The following is a 19701-nucleotide window of genomic DNA, read 5'->3' on the forward strand; positions in this document are numbered from 1 at the left end:
ACATTTTCTGACTTGATTTAGGCTAAAGATCGACCCCTTTTGTATAGTTGTGTGCGCTTCTGAAAAGCTCGTTTTTATACTTGTTACCTTGTCCTGTTTCTTAGCGGAAAGTTTGTGTTTCTCTCGGGCATCCTACAGATTCCTCACTTATGAGATTAGATTTTATTTTCCATTTTGCACTAAAGCGCTTAACACATTTTTAATTTTGGTTCAATTGCAAGTTTACTAAACTTAATGTTTTGTTGACCTTCCAGTTGCTTTGTCTGCACCAAAGAAGAAGAGGAAAATAAAGGATTTAAATAAAAAAGAGGCAGTGGGAGATCTTCTAGATGCGTTTAAAGAGGTAAGAGCAGTTTGCAATAGAATCTGCAAATGCATTATTTTGAATGGTCACTTTGCCTAAAATGGCAGTTTGATATATTTTGAAGATTCTTTTTTTTGTGTGAAAGCTCTCATTATACTATGGGTTTTCTTCCACTGTAGACATTAACCACATTTCAAATGGGAAAAACACTCTTGATATTGCAGTTTTTAAATTTTTTAGCTTTTTTTTTTTATTGTAGATTTTGCGTTTCTCTCCAGTAAATATAGTTGGTGTATCAATGATTCCTTAAAGAACATCTGTCATGTCCCCTAAGGTAATCTGCTGCCATACCTGTATTGCTGCCTTGCCCCTAAATCTGTGCCGTAAACTTTATGTTGCTAGGTGCCTTTGTAACCCCTGCAATCAGCACGTTCCTTTTGGTAGCTGACGTGCTAATAGTGTCATAGCGGATTAGGTTCACCGCCCCATTGACGCTGGGCGGTGGAGACTACCCGGTTGTCATATTCAACAATTCGCATATCATCTGCTGACATGAATGGACTGATTGTGGAGGCACCTAACCACTTTAAAAAAAATCACAGCTGGAATTGGGAAAAGCAGCAAAAAAGGTATGGCGGGCGGCAGGTTACCTGTTCTGGGGACATGACAGGTCGTCTTAATTTGGTTGAGGACCGCACACTGTATATATACAGCGTTGGGTTAAGCTTGCCACCAGAGCGATTGGGCAGCTGAATGTTAGGTGTCAGACTGCCAGGGGCCCTGGAGGTTTTCACCACTGTTGTCTGCTCTGTACTAGGGATGCACGATGCATCAAAACTTTGATACTGTTTCGATACCGCGTACCCCCAAACTGTTCGATACCGTTATTTCATGTGTTACGATACTAAGCTGTGCGGCCACACAGCTTAGCATTGTAACTCATGAATGTATGAGAGCGGGGCTGCGGCTGTGTAATACAACGATTGCCCTGCTCCTGAGTCTTGACAATTGCACGCCGTCAGCATGAGGTGATGCGGCCGGCGCTGCACTAATGATTGCTGGCACTGAAGACAGAACATGGTGGGCACACTGCAAAACACCCCCATGTTCTGTCCTCAGTGCCTTAACCGCCGCTCATTAGTGCAGCGCTGGCCGCATCTCCTCATGCTGATAGCTCGCGCACTTGTCAGCAGAAGTGCAATGGCTGTATTACACAGCTGCAGCCCCGCTCTAACGGCAGAGATTAGAGAAACCTCTAATCTCCGCCATAATTCACCTGAATGCTGTGATCAAAGCTGACCGCAGCATTCAAGAAGAAGGGGGGGATGTCCCTTGGATCCCTGTGATGCGATTGAGGGACATACCATATATGGGCAGACAGCCCATCGTCCATTGAAGGACCCCAGGGCTATCTTACCATATTTCCTGTTAGGACATACTTAGGTATGTCCTAACAACTGCCTGTGTACTATCGATACACAGGCTAATGTACTGGCATATAGATATATGCCAGTACATTAAAGTTTAAAAATAAAGTAAAAACATAAAGTAATAAATAAAAAATACACATACACAGTGCTCTGAGTGCTGTGTATAGAACAGAGGCAGCAGCAGCTATTGGTCCTGGTAATCATGTGACCGTAGACATGATCATTGGGAAGCCCGTAGTAGAAGGCTACTGCTGCGTCCCTGCACAACCCTAACAGTGGCAATATTCACTATGACAGGGCTGAGTTCGCCTGTGCAGCCCTAGTTGGAAAAGTATAGGATAAAAAATAGTTCCACCCCAAGAGCCCTGAGCTAATGACCCTAAAATAGACATGTAATATATCAAAATTTATTGTAGACAGTACCGGTCACAAATAGGGTAACCCTAATTTACCAGAAAAAAAATTGCTAAAAGGTAAAAAAAATAAAATATTATTTTACTCTTTCTATTTTAAACTATAAGGCCTTGTTCATACAGTGCAGACTTGCTGCAGGTTTTGCATGCCTTTTTTTTAAGCCAAAACCAGAATTGAATCCAGGAGAGCAGACTTAAAATGCCTTTTTATGCAAAGGCACTGAACAAGGCCTAAACCTAAAAATGCTTTAAAAAAAAAGGCGCAAGAATTATGTACATAAAAATAAGAGCCTGCATTGATCACTAAAAAAAACATTGAAAAAATTACGTCGGTAGCCCATCAAAAACGTTAGTGGCTCTGTCACCAGATTTTGCAACCCCTATCTCCTATTGCAGCAGATCGGCGCTGCAATGTAGATTACAGTAACGTTTTTTTGTTTTTTTTAAAACTAGCATTTTTGGCCAAGTTATGACCATTTTTATATTTATGCAAATGAGGCTTTCTAAAGTACAACTGGGCGTGTTTAAAGTTATGTACAAGTGGGCGTGTATTGTGTTCGTTACATCGGGGCGTTTTTACTTCTTTTACTAGCTGGGCGTTGTGAATAGAAGTATCATCCACTTCTCTTCACAACGCCCAGCTTCTGGCAGTGCAGACACAGCCGTGTTCTCCAGAGATCACGCTGTGACGTCACTTCCTGCCCCAGGTCCTGCATTGTCGGACCAGCGAGGACACATCGGCACCAGAGGCTACAGTTGATTCTGCAGCAGCATCGGCGTTTGCAGGTAAGTAGCTACATCGACTTACCTGCAAGCGCTGATGCTGCTGCTGAATCAACTGTAGCCTCTGGTGCCGGTGTCCTCGCTCGTCCGACACGATGCAGGACCTGGGGCAGGAAGTGAAGTCACAGCTTGATCTCTCGAACACGCTGTGTGTCTGTGCACTGCCAGAAGCTGGGTGGTAACGAAGAGAAGTGGATAATACTGATTCGTCAGCATCATACACTTCTATTCACAACGCCCAGCTAGTAAAAGAAGTAAAAACGCCCAGATGTACTTTAGAAAGCCTCATTTGCATAAATATAAAAATGGTCATAACTTGGCCAAAAATGCTCGTTTTAAAAAAAAATAACGTTACTCTTATCTACACTGCAGCGCCGATCTGCAATAGGAGATGGGGGTTGCAAAATCTGGTGACAGCCACTTTTAGCATGCGTTACATAACGGTGCCTGGTCCTGAACCAGTTAAGTGCATTTTAACCCATTAGTGACCTAACTAAAGTTTAGGCTTTTGAAAGATTTTATTCAATCAATGTTTTATGTGATTCTAAACATTGTTTGAATTTTCTTTTTTATTAAAATTGTCTTTCGATTTTCCAATGCAGCTTCTAAGTATCCTTTATATATATAGGAGCTGGATCGCGCACTATTGGCTGATTCCGTCTGTTCAGCTGAACTGACAGCTCTACTTAGATCAATCCTGTGTGTCTCTAAGGCCTTATTCACATGAACGTGTATTACATCCGTGCTACGCGCGTCGCACGTACCTATGTAAGTGAATGGGGCCGTTCAGTGAATTGAAGTGCTGCGGGTGGACGTTACCCACGGCAATACTTATATAAACAACATAACAATATGGGGCACAGGTACTTGTATTACTTTTATAATGGTGCATTTTTTACAACTGAAATAAATGTCCTATGATTATTTTCATGAGACTTATTTAATGAGCCATAATTATTTTTAGTGGGAAAGCCGCTTTAATGACCTATCCTGTGAATATGGCATAAACGCCTAATAGGTCAGTTGCCCCCAATTGTGGTCAGTGAGGTACCTACTGACATGCAGGTGATGATTTAATGGGCACATGGCAGTGTGCAGCTTTCTTTAATCCCCTGTCTCAATGCCACCCTCACCGGGTGGAACAGGGGTCTGGAGACTCCCTTTTCTCATGGAGAGTTAAGGCCTCAGAGTTGGAACCTCATCAGATTTTTGTGCCATGTCTATTGTGGAAAAAATAATTTAATATTCAAGAATTCAATGTTTACATTCTGTATTTTCTCTTTAGGCAAGTGATGGTATTCCTGAAGCTCCAGAGTCCGCTACTAACCCACCTGCTGCTTCACCTGAAGTTGACCAGGCCCCCAGTGTCCCTGTAGAGGAGCAGGACGAGACATGGGAGGAGAAGGAGGACAAGCTGGATTCTGATGTAAAGCCAGGAGATCTGAAGTACAAATACAAAGAGGGTAAGGCACAAACCATCTTGGATGTGTACAATTAGGTATCTTTAATACCAAACCGCTATTGGTTATTTTGAATGAACCCCTCCTGCCGCTGGGTATAAATACAACACTAGTCACCCTACCTGTCAGTACCCCTTGAAAAAGCTACCGCGAAACGCGCGTCAGGGCTCTTGTTGTGGAGTTGATTTCAGGCTTATCATGCAACACATGGGTTGGTATAGTCTCTGGGACCTTTATTGACTTTTGGTGATTTCCTGGTTTCTATTTAGCTACATATATACTGATACAAAGTGTTTGTTGCCATCCCTTTCTATATTTTGTTTGGGTCAATGACATGTTTTTGTGTGGAGACGTGTCTCTGAACCATATTTGTGGTTATCACATTTCTTTGTATTCTACATTTACAGCTTGTCTGATTAAGTGACCCGTAGTGCTACTATATCATATAGCACTGTAGAGTATGTTATATTTTGAGTAGCCTTCTTGTTCTCCATCAGTGGATTTTAATTGTTTGTCTAAATTTTAGGTCCTAATGGCCAATATGTTTTTATGATTTATTGTAATAAAGGATTCATTCATTTTTGCAAGATACAATTTGTACTTGGTGTTCTTCCCTTTGTGGAGGTGTGATATGTCCTCACATACAGTTATGGGTATTTAAGGCACAAACCATGTCTCTTCTCGCCATTTTGTAATGGTGATCTGCTAACTGAGCATAGTATTGATTCTGTTTAACCCCTTTTCGACCACAGTGTTTGTACCTCATAAAGAAGGGGGGGGGGGTATGGCGCTCCATGTATATGACATCTGATTGCTAACTGTTGGGATCATCAATAACTCTGATCCTACTAGTTTAACTACTTAGATGCAGTGGGCATTAGTGACTGGCAACTAAGCTGTTGAAAGAATGGGTTGCCCCGCTCTAACAGCCCATCGCGCTTCCTTTGCCAATTCGCCAAAGGTTTTCATGGCAGCCTGGAGGCCTAATGAAGGCCCCCAGGTCAACCAAGCTTTGAAATCCTATTAAAGGCAATGTGTTGCCAGAAAAACATGTTTTTTTTTTTAAATTAAACATTTAGTGTGTGGGTGATTAAACATTGTTCAAATTTTTTTTATTTTTTTCACGAGTCAGGAAATATTATAAATTAATTCTAATTTATAATACTACCCATTTTTGGTCACTAGATGGAGCTATTCCCAAAATTGCAGCTTTGCAAAATTGGGTAAAAAGCCCTCGCTCTAGTGAGCTCTCAGCATCCCCCCCTCCTTTATCCTGGCTAGTGCCGGGATAAACGAGGGGTTTGAACGGTGTAACCTCCTACACCGTGTGTCGCCATTTTTTGAGCTAACACACAGTGTAGTAGGTTTACATACAGTAGTAAACACACACAAACACGAACATACATTGAAATCTCTTACCTGCTCCTGCCGCCGCGGCTCCCTCCGGCCCGTCCGCTCCGTTTGCTGCCGCTGGTCCAAGTGCACAAATCCGGAAGCCGCGACCGGAAGTAGTAATATTACTGTCCGGCCGCGACTTCCGGTCCACAGGAAAATGGCGCCGGACGGCGCCAATTTCGAATTGGACTGTGTGGGAGCGGCACATGCGCAGTTCCCACACAGACGCCGTACACTGAAGTCAATGGGACGGGAGCCGTTCGCAGTCCCTATGGGACTGTGGCTGCCGTATTCCATGTCTGTATGTGTCGTTAATCGACACATACAGAAATGGAACAAAAAATGGCAGCCCCCATAGGGAAGAAAAAGTGTAAAAATAAGAAAAAGTAAAACACAAACACACAAATGAATATAAACGTTTTTAATAAAGCACTAACATCTTTAACATATAAAAAAATAAATTGTGACACTGTTCCTTTAAGCCCAAAAAAATCAAGTTAGTGTGTGTATATAATTTGATTGCAGTTTTTTGGTCACCTTGTCTCCCACAAAAAAAAGGAACAAGATGATCAATATGTCTTATATGCGCAAAAATGCTATCAATAAATACTACAGCCTGCTCTGCAACTCGCACTACTCAATCGAAAGCAAGTTCTGGGTCTTAGAAAAAATAGTTTTTTAACAATGTTTCTATTTTGTAAAAGTAGTAAAACATAAAAATAACGATATAAATTTGGTATCTCTTATAAAGTTAAGGGAGTATCGTAAAAACAAAACTCAGATAATACAGAAACTTCTGGCCTTTTTTTTCCATTCCACCCCACAACATTTTTCACAATTTCCCAGTACATTGCATGGTACGTTAAATGATGCTGTTAAAAACAAATTAACCGTACATAACCAGACCCCCCACCCCCTGCGCCAGCCCTTCCAATATGTGTCAGTTTCTTCCAGTAGGTTATCATCAGTGACCTTCTTTCCCAGTCCATTATACAACTTTATCTAGTCCTAGAAACCGCATACCTATGATCTCAGGAAATAGTAGACCCTCCCCATCCTACCTGTTTCTGGTCTCCCACTGGTACTCTTTAACTTTCCCTTCTCTCAAGAATCTACCCATCCAATAACAGTAGTATTGTCTTTTTAGATCCCATGTCTGAATCCACCAGTCTCCTTGTCCCAATACCGCCTATAGCCCCATACAGCATGCCTTAGCAACGTTTTTCTTCCTAGGTAATTGAACGAAGAGTAAGCAGTTCCGCCGATGCCAACCTAGGATGGGCTAATACACCTGGCCCATTGTTTCTAAAATATCTTAGTAGCCCTCCTTTTTGAGTATATTTTATGTTCTATCAGAACCGTGTAATTGACTGTCCCGATTTCCTGCATGGACGGTGGTTCCACATCCAGCCAATGTTTGGCTATAACCTTCCTAACCGGATACAGCATTTTGGCAATGGTCAAACATTTCAGCCGTTCCCCCTCCAAATCTCTGATGTATCCCAGAAGCAACACTATTGGATCCACTGGAATCCGCACGCTATAAACTCTCCCCACTAAGTCTGATATCTCCCCCCATAAATTCCCCAGAGCCCCACAAGTCCAAAACATGTGATAAATGTCCACTTTCTCCACTGGCCACCTAGGGCATTTACTCACCGTTCCTTCTAGGTCTACAGAAAAATAACGTTATGGCTTTTAAAATGTGACTGAAAAAGAAAACAACAACTTAATAATGGCTTGGTATTAAAGGCCCAAAATAGGCTAGTAACTGAAGGGTTAATGTGCTCCTGTTTTACATGTTCGGGCCTCTTCACATCAGCGTTGGGCTTTCCGTTCATCTGTTCTGTCAGAGGAACAGACAAATGGAAAGTATCGTTTCCGTTTGCATTCCATTTGATTTCAATGTTTGATACAGTTTTCCTCCGTTCCGCTAGGTTATAATTTTTTGCACGGAAACAATAGTGTAGTGTGATGCGCTATTGTGTCTGTGAAAAAAAGAAAAAACCTAGCGGAACGGAGGAAAACTGAACTAAAAAAAATTATAGTAATGCATACAGAAACGATACTTTCCATTGGTCTTTGTTAGTCTTTTCCTCTGACGGAACAGCTGAACGGAAAGCCAAACGTAAGCCCAATGCTGATGTGAACAGGCCCTTAGGCACAAGTTTATTAACTTCTATTAAATGCAACTTCATATGTATAGCTCCCGTCACAACGTTGCTGCATTATTGTGTTTTCTCAGAAGTATGGCTGCTGCAGCCGCAAGACAGCCAAAGCTTTCCATCATAGGGGCAAAAGATGTGAGCATGGCATGCCGGCAGCAGTCCATGTTATACTGACGGAGTGTGACTCACTTTTAGAAATGAGACCCTGGATCCTGTGATGCCAGATTATATGTTTGTTTCTCTACAGAACAATGGAAACCTCTGAATCCTGAGGATAAGAAGAGTTATGACCGTGAATTCTTACTTGGCTTTCAATATATTGTGGCGAGCATGCAAAAACCAGATGGTCTCCCCCAGATTACTGATGTAGTGTTAGACAAAGTGGGTACCCTTTTATCTTTTTTTAATTTTTTTTGGGGAGTAAACGATTTTTCAGTAGTTCACCCTAGTTATGTTTGTTTTAACAGGCGAACAAAACTCCCCTTAGGCCTATAGACACCGCAAGATTAACTGGCATGCAGAACGCTGGACCAGACTTTACACCATCATTTGCCAATTTAGGCCGACCTGCTATGGGAAATCGCGGCCCGGTAAGTTTTTAATCTCTAGCTTTAGTGAAAAATGTCCCATAAATTTTGGTTTTGTTATATCTTCTACTGGTTTATTTCGTTTGCCTACAGCAAGCAAATCTTGGTCCTCGACGGTCTCAACAGGGTCCCAGAAAAGAGCCACGCAAAATCATTGCAACGGTGTCAATAAATGAAAATGTGCAGTTAAACAAAGCAGAGAAGGCATGGAAGCCGGTCAACAAGAGAGCCAGCGAAGAAGTGGATCCAGATAATAAGACCCTGGTAGGTTGGCAATGCAGGATCTCATGGGCAGTACATACGGCTTGTAGATTGTAGGGAGAAAATGGGTACTTACAATTGTGCCAGTCTATGCCAAGATTAATGGTTCCTCTCTTTACAGGACTTGTTTCGCAGAGTGCGTAGTATCCTAAACAAGCTGACCCCACAGATGTTCCAACAGCTAATGAAGCAAGTCACAGACTTGGCCATCGACACAGAGGATAGACTAAAGGGTGTCATTGACCTAATATTTGAAAAGGCCATCTCTGAGCCAAATTTCTCTGTTGCATATGCCAATATGTGCCGCTGCCTTATGGGGGTAAGTCTGCTTTGTTCAGTAATAGTATTTTTGGGCTCAGTATAGTCATTTCAACTACATTTGAGATGGTGACAAAATAGTTGAGTTGATTGAAATAAAAATGGATAATTCTGCTTCAAAAAAATAATCCTGTTTTGGGCCCTTCAGTACAGTGTATCACGAAACATACAATTACGTTCTATTGTGATAAGGACCCCACAATTAGGCTGGGTTCACACTGAGTTTTTTGCAGGTGGAATTTCTTCCTCAAAATCCCGTTTGGAAGTTTGAGCCAGATTTTCCTCTCCCTGCACACCGTTTTTTCGTGGCGTTTTTCGCCCGTGGCCATTGAGCACAACGGGCATAAAACGCAGCGAAATACGCTTTCTCTCGCTCCCATTGAAGTCAATGGGAGGTCAGAGGCTTAAACGCCCGAACATAGGGCATGTCCCTACTTTCTCCCGCGAGGCAGTTTTACCGCTTGCGGGAGAAAGATACCCCCGCCTCCCATTGAAATCATTTGGGAGGCATTTTCGGGCCGTTTTTGACAAGTTTTGCGACGCGGTTTCCGCGTCAAAGAACTCTGTGAACATAGCCTTAGGCTTTAATAATATGTCTGATCTGCTTGAAAGAATATGCTAAAATGTATTTGCTCAATTGTGGGATTGGTCTTTATAATTGTCTGAACAGGACCAGACCTCTTAAACTGAGCTTTTAGAAAGATTTGATCTGCAATTGATTCAACAAGCAAGCATGTTTCTCAAAATCAGTTTACTGAACACGATCTATGCCACCCTTTGGAATAATTTAATTTGTTTAATGGCCTACACTTTTCCCACATCAGAACCTGACTTTATTCCCTCATGTACCGTACAATCTTAAAATAGGGCAACAGAAATGCAGCAATTAATGTGATTGTGATTTTTGCTGTGTACTGGATAGGTAATAACTGTTAGGTTGGCTGGCGTCCGACCGCTGGAACCACTCGATCACCAGAACGGGTGTCTCCTGATCGCCCTAGGAGGAGTAGAATGGAGCGGCACTCAAGCATGCGTCCTGCCGCTCCATTTAAACTAGACTGAGTGAAGTGGCAGGGCGCATGCTCGGCCGCTGCTCCATTCAACTCCTCTCAGCAAGCAGTGGCACACAGCATCCCCGTTCTGGCAATCGGTGGGGGTCACGCCGGCCATACCCCCACCAATCTAAGTAATCCACATATCCAGTGTTGTACACTAGTTTTAGTAAGAATATTTTCTATAACTTCAGATTTGGATTTTAGAAAATTAAATAAATAAAAACATGTGACAGACTAAATCACTGTGTGTGTCTAGGATTTCTCATATTTTACTTTAGCCTTCTAAGGAATATGTTGCCTAGCATTCGAGAAACAAAAAAAAACGCGGTATAAAAGCAAATGTAAATAAACGTGGTGTGGCCAACCTTTTGACGTTCCCTTTTTCCTTCTCCAGCTTAAGGTCCCAACTACAGACAAACCAGGAGTTACAGTAAATTTCCGCAAGCTACTACTGAACCGCTGCCAGAAAGAGTTTGAGAAGGACAAAGATGATGATGAGGTGTTTGAAAAGAAACAGAAGGAGATGGATGCCGCTGCTACGGTATTTATTCAGCTTTTGATATTTAGGCTGTCAAATATTTTCTTCAATTGAGCTTTTTTACTGTGTTTTGCGTGTTGAGTAACTTAACATTTTTCTCTTTCTCTGAAGCCAGAGGAAAAGGCACGACTTAATGACGAGCTGACAGAAGCCAAGGATAGTGCTAGGCGCAGATCCCTTGGCAATATTAAATTTATTGGCGAGCTTTTCAAATTAAAAATGCTGACTGAAGCCATTATGCACGACTGTGTAGTAAAGTTGCTGAAGAACCACGACGAAGAGTCTTTGGAGTGTCTTTGTCGGCTGCTGTCCACAATCGGGAAGGACTTGGACTTTGAAAGGGCTAAGGTAAGATTATTTTGTTATTACCAAGCATGACTTTACTTTTACCGCCTGCCTTATTTTTGTTTTATATTTTAAAAGATACTTCACTGACCACCACTTAGTCTCCATTGGTTCTGTGTGTGGCGATATTTAGTCCGCCTGTGTACATTGTATGCTTTCCTTCCTTTTTCCCTTTTGTTTTTTTCCCTGTATGTATGTATGTATGTAAACATATTTACACGTTTTGTATCTAAATCTACAAACATTTCCTGGTTACATTTTGATAATTCAAGTTCTTATTCTTAAACAGCCACGTATGGATCAGTATTTTAACCAAATGGATAAAATCATTAAAGAAAGGAAAACTTCTTCTCGTATCCGTTTCATGCTTCAAGATGTTATCGATCTACGATTGGTAAGAACGTTATTCTTTGATTCAGATTTCTTAGTCAGTTTGTCTTTTGTGACATAGGGTTTGTCTTTGCAAAAATAATTTGTCTAAAAAATGCCCATTGTCTTAACTAGATGGTCATCATATGTGACAGGCAGAGAAATGTTATGGTTTACTCGAGTGCAGCTATGGATAGATTTTATTTCCTTCATTAAACCGAATAAAAGGAAAAATAATTTAAAAAATTACATCTCGCACTTTTTTTTTTTTTTCCCCTTCAATTATTCGAGTGAACAATTGAACACACACATTCTAGTATCACTTGAATCAATGTATTTGCAAAACAATGCATTTTAACATAATAAAGGGTACATAAGTGGGGGCAATACATGGTTTTTAAAATATTTCTGCACTGTGTAAATATAATTCATATTCAAAATCATTCTTTACTTCTATAGTGCAACTGGGTACCTCGTCGTGCAGATCAGGGCCCTAAGACTATTGATCAAATCCATAAGGATGCAGAGATGGAAAAGCAACGCGAGCAGGTTAAGGTACAGCAGCTGATGAATAAGCAAGACAAGAGACGAGAGCCACAAGGACGCCCCGCAGGAGGACGCAGCGGTCAGCCAAATGATGAGGGTTGGAATACTGTGCCTATTAGTAAAGGAAGCCGCCCTATTGACACAAGTAGGATCACCAAGATAACAAAGGTGAGTACTTATCTGTTAATGTTATGCACAGATACTGATATTGTAGCATCGGCCAGTGATTGCCAATCTGTTTACATTGAAGAACCTATGTGTTTGTTTTTTTTTTTTCCTTAATGAATTTCAGATCTGTTTTCTGGAAGAGATTTGACTGCCTGAACAACACCCCCCCCCCCCCCCCCCTCCCCCCATATTTTGCCAGCATAGGCTGAGACCCGCGTCTTTGTATGTATGCATTTTATATTAAATGTTACTTTTTTTTTTCTCCTCCCTAGCTTGGTGCCATAGATTCTAACCAATTGCTTGCACCTGGAGGCCGTTTAAGTTGGGGTAAAGGCAGCAGTGGAGGGACTGGAGCAAAGCCCGCTGAGTCCGGTAAGTCCGTATTTATGCTGTAATGTAAAGAATTGCAGTCCTTTTATCAATGTATATTTAATCTGAATGGTGTCTTTTCTTCTAGCACCAGAAACTGGCCGGCCGGCAACCAGCACACTTAATAGGTTCTCTGCCCTGCTGCAGTCTGCACCTGCGGAGAGTCAGGATTCTAGGCGTCAAGTACAAAGGTAAACCGGTTGGTTGTATTTTTTGTACCACATATTTCAACTCGGTAGCGATTTAATTGTTGTGAAACAAAAGGATTTGTGTTTGCTGCATTTTTTGATGGCAGTGTCTTGTATACTTGATGCAGATATTTAGAATGTTTCACAGCTCTGCCAGCTGGTGTGATCCTCTTATCATTGTACATCTTTGCAGTGTATAGAGTATATACGCACTAGTCTAAATATACACTATATAGTTTGTAACCTCATTGTTTGAATGTTTTTGCTGCTCTTTAACATGAATGAGCTTTTGTTGACCTGGAAGTTTGGAACATAAAATGCATTATTATTATTATTAGAGTGTATCCACTTGTAATAGTTGCAATATGTTTACATTTAACCTCCGGCTTCTCTTCTCTGTTGCAGAGGAAGCTCAAGCCGTGACCGCTCAGAGAAAGACAGAGACAGATTTGAGAGAGGCGAGAGGTTTGATAAAGGGGATATTTTTGAACGTTCTGGCCGCACTGATCGGGTAAGGGCTGTACTCACAAAGAGGAGTTATAGCAAGGAGACAGATGACCATAGCAGAGAGCGAGAGAGACAGATTCCCCAGGAAGCAGTAAGAAAAGTAGCAAGTATGACTGAGCCAAGAGATCGCAGCAAAGACAGCAGTAAGTGTCGTGTGTCCCTCCATTCGTGTTTCTTTTACCCCGCCTTGCCTACACTCCGTGTTGCATCTACTCACATTTAACTATTTACTTTTCAGTCAAACCTGAGCCCCCAACATCAGCTGCTGCCCCTGTTACATCCTCTAAAACTGCCTTGTCAGAGGAAGAATTAGAAAAGAAGTCCAAATCTATCATAGAAGAATATCTACATATTAATGATATGAAGGTGAAGTACTTTTGCAAGAGTTGTATTTCTGTGACCTTGGTCATGATTTGTCTGACAGTCTTTTGTCGCTACAGGAGGCACTTCAATGTGTGCAAGAGCTTGACAGCCTTCCGCTGCTATTCATCTTTGTACGAAACGGTATCGAGTCCACGTTGGAGAGGAGCGCTATCGCTCGGGAACATATGGGTTTTCTTTTGTTCTCACTGGTGAAGGCTGGCACACTACCCAAGGAGCAGTATTATCAGGGGTAATTACAAACACTTTTTACAATTCATAGTGGTTTAGGGGGGAAAGTTTTTAGATGTGGATGGTATCCGTTAGGATGACTTCAGATTATAAGTTTTAAGTATATTAATGTCTGGCCATTGGTTGCTGCCGATGGAACCGGTCTGTCCTGCACGTGCAGTATCTATGGATATACATTTTCCAGTGTCATTGTAATCATCACAACATCTTTTTTTTTTTTTAATTTTACCTGTTGTGGGTCTGCCGTTAAACATTGCGCTAGACCACTGAGTATTGTCTTATTCGAGAAGGGATAAAATAACCTCCAGTCATTCAGTGGTTTGACAACTGTTACTGAGGAATAGTATGGCACGTATTCACTTTTATAAAAAATGGTTCTATTTTCAGAGTTTTAGAAGTACTTGAAGTTGCTGAAGATATGGAGATAGACATCCCTCATATCTGGCTGTATTTAGCCGAACTTATCAGTCCAGTCTTAGCAGAAGGAGGAATTCCCATGGGAGAGTTGTTCAGGTAATAGGTTTACTCAATTTGTCTGGTGGTAAGGAGTGTTTGAGTATTCTTTTTGCAGGTGTAGATATTACAAGACTATTTTTCTTTTTAGAGAGTTGACAAAACCTTTGGTTCCCATTGGAAAGGCTGGTACACTGCTTATTGACATTCTAGGCTTGCAGTGTAAAGAAATGGTGAGTTTTGTGCTACGACAATTGGAACACTTTGTCATATGAGCTTTTCAAACTTCTATTTGACCACTATCACCACCTTGTTTGTGTTGCAGTCTCACAAGGAAGCCGGTGCCCTGTGGCAAGAATCCGGACTCAGCTGGAAAGAGTTCTTGTCGAAAGATCAGGATATGAATAAGTTTATCAGTGACAATGTAAGACTTTAGAAAATTAGCACTTCTAAGCCTCAAGTTGTCCTTTTTGTATTTCTTTTTTATCCTTGCATTTGTAAGCTATGGACCAACTTCCTTACCTTTGTACTTTCTCATCGCAGAAACTTGAGTACACATTGGGAGAGGAGTCTGAGATGCCCAGTAAGAAGGAACTGCCCCCAGTCGAGCTGGAAAATATGCTCGCTAAAATATTGAAAGAGAACAGTAGTAACCAGAAAATATTTGACTGGATTGACGTAAGATCCCGGGCGATGGGGCAAAGTCGTGTTTTGTTTTTTTGGATCAGTGTTGTCACCTATACATGTGCAGTGGCAGCAGCAGGAAAAATGTGTAGCTGTCTGCAGGCTGAGTTTTAGCTATCTGACCCACAGTAATTCGGTCAGGTTCCGCTTTTAGAAAATGGGTAATCCAGATTGGAACAACCCCTTTAAACTTTAACACGAGGGAAGTAGCCGCCACCAAGTTTCTACTGGAACACTATTCTTGAAATGGTGTCTCAAAATGCATAGGAAAAGGCAGTGCAGATGTCAAGTCGCTGAACATAATTCAGAACTATAGGCAGTGCTACTCTCGTCCAATGTCCGTGCTTATGACTTGAGAGAAATAATGGGTGCGTAGGGCATTCATGGCATAGTAAGGCAGAACCAATGCTATAAAAAAAAAATAACATCAGTGCTCTGATATTTGAATGAAAATAAATTACCTGGAAGATCCACAAGTAATGAGCTACAATTGGACAGTACAGACCCCATTATGTCAAGAGTAGAGTAAATCTAGCATTCTGCAATAAGAATATCATGCCATGATGGTGGTTTCCAGGCCCTGAGGCAGCAAAGCATACCGAATGAAAATAGTTCTGCTAAAAATCTAGGGCTAAGGGTCCGCAACAGCAATGGGAAAGACAAATAGCAACACTTAGTGGTGGTTTGGATGTTAGATACATTTGTTAAGAGCAATGATTCAAATATTATTTTTCTGGTCCGTTTGCCTTTGTCTAATTTATTTCACGATTAGAAACCATTTTTTGTGACAGAAGTTTTGTCTCCGCACGAGAAACAAAATACTTGTGTGCTCGTTTTAAAATTATCGCTTAGGGATACTTTCATAGACCTTAAGGCCCTTTTACACCGGCCGATAAGCGTTGATCGACGCTTGTTTGCTCCTGTCACATGGAGCTATGGATCGGGACGAGCGGTCGTTATTACGATCGCTCGTCCCCATACGTTACGTCGTTAGTATTTATATAGGGAGATGTGCTGCCGACAACCATAACCTTTTACTTTTTTTTAAACTATACGATCAGCAGTTGATCGGGCGTTTGCTCGTTCATCTGCTGATCGCTGCCCTTTTTACATAGGGCAATTATCGGCAACGAGCGTTGTATGAACGCTCATCTGCCCGATAATCGTCCTGTGTAAAAACCCCTTTAGACTGGGTTGTAACTTCTTCTTTTTCCTACAGGCCAGCTTGTCTGACCAGCAGTTGTCATCGAACGCATTTGTCAGATCTCTCATGAGTTCTGTGTGCAACTCTGCCATTATCTGTAAGTATGGGAACTGACCACTGGAATGTCAGCTTTTTATTTATTTATAGAAATTTTTATAAAGGTATTAAGAGATTCTTGGTAGGTTCTCAACTTGAGTTATTGATTTGTATTTTTTTTCTTCCCTTTTTTGTAGTGGAGAATCCTTGTAGAGTTGATGTTACTGTGATCCACAACAGAGCAAAGCTACTTCAAAAATACCTAAATAATGAAACAAAGGAACTACAAGCTCTGTACGCTCTGCAAGCCCTTGTTGTCAAGCTTGACCAGCCCCCAAGTAAGTGTTTGTTTTTTACAAAGTTTGGTATGTGGCCTGTAACCTTTATTTTTATTTTTTACCTTCCCTGCTATTATTCATTTCTTAAAGCAATACTGGACATGCAGTGCTGCATTGGGGCAGATTTCCTCCTCATAATTGCCAGGATTATGGTTCACATGGCGTGCACCACATTTATTAACTATTTTAGACATGCTGCTCCTCACTTAACAAGGCAGCATAGCTTAAGTTAAAAGGGGGGCATGGCTTAAATGCACCGCTGTGCACACAAATGTTGCCACAAAATACTTTAGTCAACTTGGCTAACCAAGAGTGGGTTTAAGGAAGAGGATTGTTTAACATATGTAGCAAGATATGCAAAGTTGATCATACCGCGTGTGCAACTTATAAATTTGGTGCATCTGACTGCTTGGTGAATGTTCACGCGGTTTAAATCTTAGACCGCGTTAGTAAATCTGCTCCATTGTGTTTTTACTAGTGTTTGGTTAAATCAGAGAAAATCTATAGAAATGGCCTCTTTAACTGGTACCAGCATTGTCTGTGGGGTTCTATTGGACCATTCCACTTAGGCTCCCATTTGTTATCATAAAGTAACAGATCAGATCCAGTTCAATTTGTCATTTACTGTTGAATGGCCTGAAACGAAAGATCTTAGTCAGGATTAAAGTTTGGAAAGGGGGAGTTTTGTATTTCAGAATTCTAGAAAGCTTTGCCAAATTTCATGTATTTATTTTCAGTTCTTTGCCAAGGACTTTATTTATAATATTTTAAGTTATCTAGACATGGATGGGGACCCAACCTATGGGACACCCACTGTTATGCCAGGCTCACACAGTTTTGATGTTTTTTGATTTTTTTGTTCTTTCTTTTTTTACCCAAACCCAAAATGAAGGAAATGTATCAAGGAACTGATGTATCGTCTTTCTTTTGTGTCCACTTCGTTTGACTAAACAAAACACCAAAAATTGCATTGAAACCTGTGTGATTCTGGCCTTAGATGTATTACTAAAAATTAGTTGTGCTGTGGATCGATAGTCAAAATGGATATTAACCAAAACTTGGCTTCCATAATCGCTAGTGAAACGTACTAACCAGTGTCATGTTGTCTCAGATTTATTAAGGATGTTCTTTGATGCGCTGTACGATGAAGATGCGATAAAGGAAGAGCCATTTTACAAGTGGGAATCCAGCAAGGACCCAGCAGAGCAGCAAGGAAAAGGTGTCGCCCTGAAATCTGTCACTGCCTTCTTTACATGGTTGCGGGAAGCAGAAGATGAATCTGATACTGATCACAAGGACTAGAAATTTGCCTTTATGCTTGCTCTCATTTTTCTTTGGGGCTTCCAGTTTTTGTTTTTGTTTTTTTTGTTTTCTTTTTGTATTGTTCCCCTGCAGACTTTTTAACAAAAACACATAAATCCCAATGATTTTGCATTTGTAAGAATGTATTGACTCTTGCTGAATGATAAAGCCTGACAGAGGGTGGGAGGTAGCCTGGCACAAAGGTATTGAAGGTCAAAACTCCTGGTATTTGCGGGCAGTTGCCTGGAAGAAGCCTTGGCACAGGGGTAAGGCGGCAATGGTTGTTGGGTTTTTTCCTTCTATTAATGGAACCATCTCCTGGGGTTTCACTTAATAAGAGTACTTGAGGTATTTTGGGACTGCTGAAAGAAGGGTGGAAAGCTGTGTCCACTTTCTTCCCTTCCTCTTCATCACGTAAGTGGGACGCACGCAGACCTTTCACTTGTGCAGACGTGATTTTTTAGTTTTGTTTTTTTTTTCTCCCAAAGAGCAGTTGGAGCCTACATGCTTCAGTGGGACGGAGCACTTGAGCTTCTCTATTGCTCTTTATGGCTCAAATATAGATATATAAATATATATAAATATATATAATTATTACAAATTGTTTTTGGTTTGAAGATGGCAGCAAGCCATTTTTGAATCCTGTGTTTTGGTCTCCAGCGAATACTGGTGTTCAGGACACTGACCGAATATTTTTTTTATTTTTTTTTTTCATTTTTTTTTTTAATTAGGAAGAAAACAAATGAACTTCTAATTGATCTGTAATACTTCACGTTGTTGGATTCTCTACCAGCAGCTGAATTTTTATGATTTCCTTTTTTTTTTTTTTTTTTTTTTTTTTGTGGCAGATCTCCCTTCTCAGTGGAGTAGAGAATTTTATTTCAGATCACCATGTGTTGGAAAGAGGCATCTCTCAACCCTAGCAAATTCTGTATTTATAGAGAAAGCAAAGCCTTTTGGTTATTTGTCCTTCCAAAATGTTTTGGAGGTTCTTGTAATTATTAAACCAAGTAAGAATGAAATTTGTAAATACTTTTTGCTTTCTTTATTAAGTATTTAATGATTCTGACATACAAAATTTCCCCAAAACCTCTTTTCACAGAAACTGGAAATAAATGAGAACCTTACGTAATGTGTCTTGTATTTCTGTTTTGCACTAAATAGGCCTAAGCCTCCCATATTAATACATGGATTCTGAACACAATGCTTGCATTATCCAGTCGTGTGGAAAATAATTGAAGTATTCTAATGTCTATACTTTATACTTGCATTAATTCACTTATGTTTTGATGGAGCCATTGTTTCAGGGGAAATGAATAAGAACAGTTTTTCTGTAATAGCTATGATATTTTATAATGTATGTCTTTGCTTTTGTGGGGTTTTTTTTGTTTAGTTTTAAAGGCTACGTACATCTTTTTTTTTTTTTTTTTTTTTTTTTAATGGAAATCGAATTAGTGAATTAAATAAGATAGTTTAATCGCAAAATTTATTTCAATTAAAAAAAAACAAAGGTTTTACATAGCCTATAAGTCTAGCTTACATTTAGAGGTTCTTTTAAGAACCATTTACCTGGTCATTTTTTTAAAACAGATTCTTTTAAGCCACTTTCGCACAGGCCTATTTTCAGGCAAGCGAGCATTCAAATGAACGCTTCTTCCCGATCATTGCTCATATCGGGCCGTGTAATAGGACACTTATGTCACTTGTTAAAGTTACAGCACATTCTGGGCTCTTTGCAGGAAATTGGTAGAGGTGCACTGCTTAAAGAGGCTGTCACCACATTATAAGTGCCCTATCTCCTATGTAATCTGATCGGCGCTGTAATGTAGATAACACTATTTTTTTTATTTTGAAAAACGATCATTTTT

The 19701-nt window shown here is 40.6% G+C and overlaps 1 protein-coding gene across 2 annotated transcripts in view; it reads left to right on the forward strand.

The window, feature by feature from the left end:
* Positions 1-18960, forward strand: part of EIF4G1 (eukaryotic translation initiation factor 4 gamma 1) — a 73199-nt gene extending 54239 nt beyond the window's left edge. For both annotated transcript variants that reach the window (XM_075861905.1, XM_075861906.1), the window contains 22 exons: positions 255-343; positions 4216-4393; positions 8201-8334; positions 8421-8543; positions 8634-8804; positions 8923-9120; positions 10569-10715; positions 10824-11060; positions 11347-11451; positions 11886-12140; positions 12413-12512; positions 12598-12700; positions 13103-13347; positions 13443-13570; positions 13645-13817; positions 14204-14329; positions 14421-14502; positions 14595-14693; positions 14813-14947; positions 16173-16254; positions 16391-16531; positions 17643-18960. In XM_075861905.1, coding sequence (XP_075718020.1) covers positions 255-343; positions 4216-4393; positions 8201-8334; positions 8421-8543; positions 8634-8804; positions 8923-9120; positions 10569-10715; positions 10824-11060; positions 11347-11451; positions 11886-12140; positions 12413-12512; positions 12598-12700; positions 13103-13347; positions 13443-13570; positions 13645-13817; positions 14204-14329; positions 14421-14502; positions 14595-14693; positions 14813-14947; positions 16173-16254; positions 16391-16531; positions 17643-17833 — 3242 coding nt within the window. In that variant the 3' untranslated portion in view covers positions 17834-18960. The remainder of the gene's footprint in view (positions 1-254; positions 344-4215; positions 4394-8200; positions 8335-8420; positions 8544-8633; positions 8805-8922; positions 9121-10568; positions 10716-10823; positions 11061-11346; positions 11452-11885; positions 12141-12412; positions 12513-12597; positions 12701-13102; positions 13348-13442; positions 13571-13644; positions 13818-14203; positions 14330-14420; positions 14503-14594; positions 14694-14812; positions 14948-16172; positions 16255-16390; positions 16532-17642) is intronic.
* Positions 18961-19701: the final 741 nt, after the last annotated feature.

The sequence above is a fragment of the Rhinoderma darwinii genome, chromosome 4 (genome assembly GCF_050947455.1).
Source record: "Rhinoderma darwinii isolate aRhiDar2 chromosome 4, aRhiDar2.hap1, whole genome shotgun sequence".
Taxonomy (NCBI): Eukaryota; Metazoa; Chordata; class Amphibia; order Anura; family Rhinodermatidae; genus Rhinoderma; species Rhinoderma darwinii.